Below are 6,325 nucleotides of genomic sequence, written 5' to 3'. Positions count from 1 at the left end.
CAGCTATCTTTAGCTGTGATTTTTTTATATAATGAAAAGGAATTAGTATATTAAAAGGAGCTAAAGGAGCCCATTGATTTACTTTCCTGAAATAATGTAATCTGTATTTTTCAATGCAGCCCTAATTCCAGCTGTAGATGAGGACACAGAAGCACAGCCTAGGTACTCTCTCTCACCCTCATGCTCTTCAGACCCTCTGGCAAGCTGTAACTCGGACCATTATTGGACCTGCTTATTAATGAAAGGCTGATGACTCGCCAAAGGGAGGCGTGTTGGTGCTTTTTCCTTTGATCATTGAACGTTTGTGTTTGGATGAGACAGAGACAGCTCCCCTGGCGGGATAAATTCTTCTCAGCCTTTTTAGTACACACACATTTATTACCAGAACAGTTGAGGAGGCGGCATAATGAGACTGCCACATCAACGCGAGCTCCCTCTCCTTCCTCACCCTATGTGATTGTTACAGTCATGTCTGTTCCAACATCTGATTGCTGGAAATAAATCATACCATGCTGCATATATATTCCGTGTGCGACCCCCTGGTCGTTGTGTTATTTTTTCTCGCCCTATCCTCTTTCAGAATTACTGTAGGGAAATACATACATACACTGCATAGTGCAGCCCCAAGCAGGCATGAGACATGGAAATAACCTGAACACCCAGGCACCGAGGGGGTTACACTATGCAAAAGGAGGGTGATATAGAGACGTCGTTGTGGTGAATGGATGAAAGGCTAAGGTAACATAACCTTGGCATAGAAAAAATAGATAAAAGTCGTCACACATACTCGGGGCACCAGGGCGCTCAGTATTTTAGGTACAAGAGACAATGCTGGGGGGGGGGGGGGGTGAAGGGTGTGACTAAGGTGATGAGGAAAGTGTGCTGTATACTGTACCAGCAGCTGAGCTCAGAGGAGGAGGAGGAAGACTGGGTGGGCTGGAAACAAGAGGGCGGAGGATGTACTGTGGACCATAGATAGGGTCTGTCTGTATGATTTCACGAATGGGAGACAGGTGGGGGCCCCTGAGAACCTGGTAAAAGGGATAAGAAGACTGGCTGAATGAAAGGAGCACAGGGTGGCGAGCATGTAGTGGGCTGGTGCCTGAGCCTCTGTCCTCTCATCGGCTTCTCAGTGCCCTGGAGACGCTGCTCTTGTGCAGTGAGTGGTCCACGCTGCTGCCTCAAGCTCACTGCACTCACAGAGAGAGAGAGAGAGAGACACTTCTCAGCGGCATGTGGATGCACAACATGAAGAAGAAGGTCCTCATTCTGCTAGGGACCAGTCTGCTGTTATTGTTCTTCACTGTCTGGCTCTCAATAGCTGAATCCCCACGTTACAGGTACTGTGAGCTTGCAACAACTGCGATAACTGTGAGCGTGTTGTGGAAACAGAGCAGATTAAGTTGTGGGTGGAACCTGTATATGATATCTGTATGTATATTATCTATACATGTGTGAATATCTATCTTTATAAGTCTACATAAATTTATGTATCTATTTAAACACATGCCCACATAGAATTGTGTCTTTTTAGAATAAATGAGACCGATCACGGTATTGTTTTCTGCATACAGCTAAATAAATCTATAATATACTCTACCTGTATATTTCTATGTATTTTGGTCAATTATATTGATGATATGAACTTTATTAATTAACTAATGCAGTTTAATTAACAAAACTGCACAGTCAATAAATGCAGTAGTTAGGGTAGCTTGTAATCAAGGTGCAAACAAAATAATATGTCATCATTTGTGTTTGACTGTGATTTGGAACAGTTTGCTTTGGTAGGATCAATATTTTCATGTGGACTAGATCAGTTCATCCCTCTTCATGTAGAGAGTGGGGTAATTGAGACTTTTCTGCTTGTCTATAAATACTGGTATCATAGTACTTTAGTTCATTTTTCTACTTCTATTCAGTTACTAGAAATGGCAGTGATGAAAACTATAATACAATTAATATGATATTGAATTTAAATATAAAGTGTTTGTGTGTATATATAAATGTATTTGAATCAAAGGCAATGTAACATCTTTTTCATTCTGTACATTAGTACATATTTATATAATACAGTATGCACATCAAAAGACAAAAATACCCAACGCTACATCCAATTTGACAAAATACATACTGCAATACTTCAGTGCTGATATTCTCATAAGTAAGGGTCATTTAGTTAAACCCTTTGGCCAAAGCGTTATAAACCTGCAGCCACGTCACGGAATACCCAATTGCAGGTCCTAACACTACCTGATCAAATCCTCATGTACCCCTCTCTGTGAGGGAAGATAACCGCATTTGGCCACGCTCAGAAGCTCTCCTGTTTGACATAATATATATGCTTTATAAATGATGTGGTGGGGTTTGGGGTTCTTGAGCTTGCTGGGACATTGTGTGTTTATTGATATTGATTTGCAACTGGCAACAGTTGTTTGGAGGTCAGTGGCCCCTCCCCCACCCCCAGGGTTTAAGCTCGCCCCGGCCCCACTTTCCAAGTTGCAGATTTTTTTTTCATGTTCTTGTTATGACAGACCCAATGCGGTTATCTTCCCTCACAGAGAGGGTTACATGAGGATTTGATCAGGTAGTGTTAGGACCTGCAATTGAGTATTCCGTTACGTGGCTGCAGGTTTATAACGCTTTGGCCACAGGGTTTAACTAAATGACCCTTACTTATGAGAATATCAGCACTGAAGTATTACAGAGTGTATTTTGTCAAATTGGATGTAGCGTTGGGCATTTTTGTCTTTTGTTGTTTGCATTTGGCCACGCTCAGTAGCTCTCCTGTTTGACATAATATATATGCTTTCTAAATGATCTGGTGGGTTTGGGGGTTCTTGAGCTTGCTGGGATATTGTGTGTTTATTAATACACTATATACAATACATGAATTTGTATATAGATATAGCAGGAATCAGTGTACCAGACACTGGACTACAAAATGGGGGAAAATGGAAAAATAAACAAAACAGGAACTTTTCCAACTGTGACTATCTCTAAGTTAAATCTGCTGTGAGACGCAACTGCATTTAGCTGTAACAGTCACCGTACACCTGTACATATTTTGTGTACATTCATATATAGACTGAGAGATAATAGCCAGCTGAAACTGCATACGTCACAGAAACCTTATAGCGCAAAGTCCTACAAGTATAAATGTAATATAGAATGGTTGCTAATTATATCAACAGTAACTTTAACATAGCTACACATCTTATGCATTGGAATAACTTTTTACAGCCCATTTTACTATGTTTAATTATGTCCAATGAGACAGTGAGTTAATCACTTGTCAATAATGTATGTCTTTTTCCAATCAACCATGTTGAAATCTTTTCTCTTGTTTCTTTTCAGTTCAATGGTTTTAATCACTTTGCTGAAAACTTGATTGTGTTATTACTTCTGGTTTGTGCTTTAAGCACCTGGAGATTTGCATGGTTTGTCAAAGGCAGTGTTAGATTTGCCATTATGCCCGTTAGGCTCAGGCCTAAGGCTACGATCGTACCGGCTCCGGCTGGGCGTGTGCGAGATCAGGTGATGTCACCGCTGCAATCCAGTAAAGCGGCAGGTGAACTGAAGTTCACGAAACGCGTTGAGGTAATCTAAGTGTCGGCGGTGACGTGTGAGGTCAGACGCAGGATTCAGCGGTGATTCCCACCTTCCCCCTTCCCTTACGCAGCAGTGAGCGTGCAGCTTGAGCTCTGCTGCTAGCCCAGGTGAATCTGTTACTGACGGGCATCAGTCTTCAACCAGGATCGGTTTAGTGCAAATAGTTTCAACTGCTGAGGTAATTTGTTTCATCTTAAGGAAGGGGTTATGTGGGATAGGTGCCATTTTTGCAAATTGCCTTATTATATCATGTGCTGTTAACACGTCCTTTTTTAATATTGAATACATAAAGTGACTTATCATTATATTGATTCTGGTTTTTTCTTGCGCCCCTTTCTTTTATATGTTATGTGGTGTACTGGTCCCGTTGGATCTCGGGAGTGAGTGGGAGCAGGAGAAGTAACCTACGCTTGGAGACTAGGCAAATTACCACCAGCGCAGCCTCACCTTTATGTTCAAAAGTGTGTTGTGACAGGATAGATTCCAGCATCTGGTTTAGTTCAATGCTAGAAATATCTGTCTCTTTCGCTTCCCTTGAAGTGGCGAGAAAATATTGTGCATTATTTGAAGCGGATTAGCCTTGTAGATTTAACGGAGCTACTCAAATACCAACAGTTGGTAAAAAGTGCGAGTTTGAGCCTTTATGGTCATATTGGTCGGATTTACTAAGCCAGAATGAAACCGCTACTGAAAAAGCCTTTCCCGCACGTTCTGGACATGCAAGAAAGAGCTTACCAATCAATCAATTATCAATACACCCACAGTGTATGGCTGAATGGCCCATTCGATAAGTGGTGGGGCATTACTAACGCTATGCAAGAGACTGTCAATTTGGCCTTTACTACGGGTTACAAGAAAATGTACCTCCCAGACGAGAGAGATACTAGGGGATTAAGTCAGAATACTATTATTTGCCACAGGTTTTGTCAAGAAGTACCATATGTCAAATAAAGCACCCTTTTGTTTCATAAAAGTTCCTGGCGCCCATCCTTTTCCTATCTGCTTATTCATAGCCCAGCCTGCACATACCCAGCACACTGCAAGGGCCTGAGAGACTGAGCACTGCCAGTGTGAATAGTTAATCTGATCATGTAACCTCCTTTAGAGCCGGGTAAGGAGGGTTACACAGATATTGATTAATCTGGGTCCAGCAGGGGTTGTCTGACAGCTCCAAAACATGTAATCAAGCACATCGGTGGCATTCTATTTTTCACTGCTTCAGGAAAGGTAGTGTTGTCTATCCCTGCTTCTGCCTGACGAATAGTAGCCAGGTGCATTTTATTTGATTATAGAGTTTTGGCTTTCCCATGTGTAAAATACGCACTTCCATGTTTCCATTTATTTTAAATTAATTTACTTAAGCAGTGTAGTAATACAAAGTACTGTTATTAGCACGGGTGAACTCTTTGGAGGTTATGTATTGAGCTCCACTAATAGGCACAGGTTTCTGAAAAATGTAGTGCAACATATTACATTAAAGTATCATACAGTACATACAATCAGTATGGTTTTAGCTTAATGCATATATAACAATGTTAGCGTAGTTGGCACTGCAGGGTCTATAGTACCTTTAACATGATCTACTGTACGTCACAAACTTCAGTCAAGATAAAATAAAATTGATGTGATGGAAGAATATTAAATTTTGACAATTTGGTGTTGGTTTAATTCAAATGTATCTGATTAACACATACAGTAATAGTGGATCAACAAGCAAGGGATCACCAATTGACAGTATTGCTGGACTTTTAAAAAGCCTTTAAGTAAGTCCCCCACAAAGGCAATTACAAAACAAATAGACCTTTCATGAATTTATTAAGTATAAAAAATGAAATACACAAAGTATTAAGTAAAGCAATGTAAAATGTGATAGCCATTAATGTTTGTTAAGACCTTTAAGTGAATGGCCATTAATTAATATTCTTTGAAAAATGGCATCACATGGCGATAAATATCCAGACTTAAGGAGTGGAAGTTCCAAAGTATACCCGGCAGCCTTTAACCATGCCAGGGCCTTAATGGCCAGATAATGTCCTGTTCCAAGGGGATTGATAGTATTATAGGATACATATGTTTTAGTTTGTTTTAATTGTGATGTCACCATTTATTTCAGTGTTAGCAGCTTTTGCTGGATAACATTTCTGCGTCTCTCTAGCATCCTCTAAAATACAGACATTTAGAGCAATCAGGAAGCTTTACTATTATTGAATGTTCTAAAGCTTTAGTTTATAATAAATGAAAAAGACTGTCAATCTCTAATGTAGATACACCAAAAGAGGAGTGCTAAATTATCAGTTTTCCCATTCATAGAGATCAAACATCAGCATCCTCAATTAATTTTTACTGGGACCAGTGCTTTTCCGCTTAATCAGAAATTATCTGGGTTCAAATTGACAGATACTGTAAAACAAAACATTTGCAAAAATGATAAGTTGAAAGCTAGATGCAGAAAGTAACTTCTCTAACATTTGAGACTATAACTTTAATTGACAGAAGAATTTCAACACTAAAAATACATACATATACATCGATAAATGTTGCACTTAGAGTCATTGTGGATAGCTAACTGAAAACATCAGCTTAATTAGCTGTGGTTGTCAAGTTGGCAAATAGAAGAATAATTAGAAATCGTTATCTAATGCTTTGAGAATAAAACAGAAATATATGATACAGACATTCAATAAACCAATACAGTGCCGACTAATTGAATGAA

The 6,325-nt window shown here is 39.7% G+C and overlaps 1 protein-coding gene across 2 annotated transcripts in view; it reads left to right on the top strand.

The window, feature by feature from the left end:
* Positions 1–941: 941 nt before the first annotated feature.
* Positions 942–6,325, top strand: part of ST8SIA6 (ST8 alpha-N-acetyl-neuraminide alpha-2,8-sialyltransferase 6) — a 121,454-nt gene continuing 116,070 nt past the window's right edge. For both annotated transcript variants that reach the window (XM_075587502.1, XM_075587501.1), the window contains exon 1: positions 942–1,340. In XM_075587502.1, coding sequence (XP_075443617.1) covers positions 1,234–1,340 — 107 coding nt within the window. In that variant the 5' untranslated portion in view covers positions 942–1,233. The remainder of the gene's footprint in view (positions 1,341–6,325) is intronic.

Source organism: Ascaphus truei, chromosome 2, assembly GCF_040206685.1.
Source record: "Ascaphus truei isolate aAscTru1 chromosome 2, aAscTru1.hap1, whole genome shotgun sequence".
Lineage (NCBI taxonomy): Eukaryota > Metazoa > Chordata > Amphibia > Anura > Ascaphidae > Ascaphus > Ascaphus truei.
Note: the sequence above shows the minus strand (reverse complement) of the source record. Positions and strands in the feature narration are given on the sequence as shown.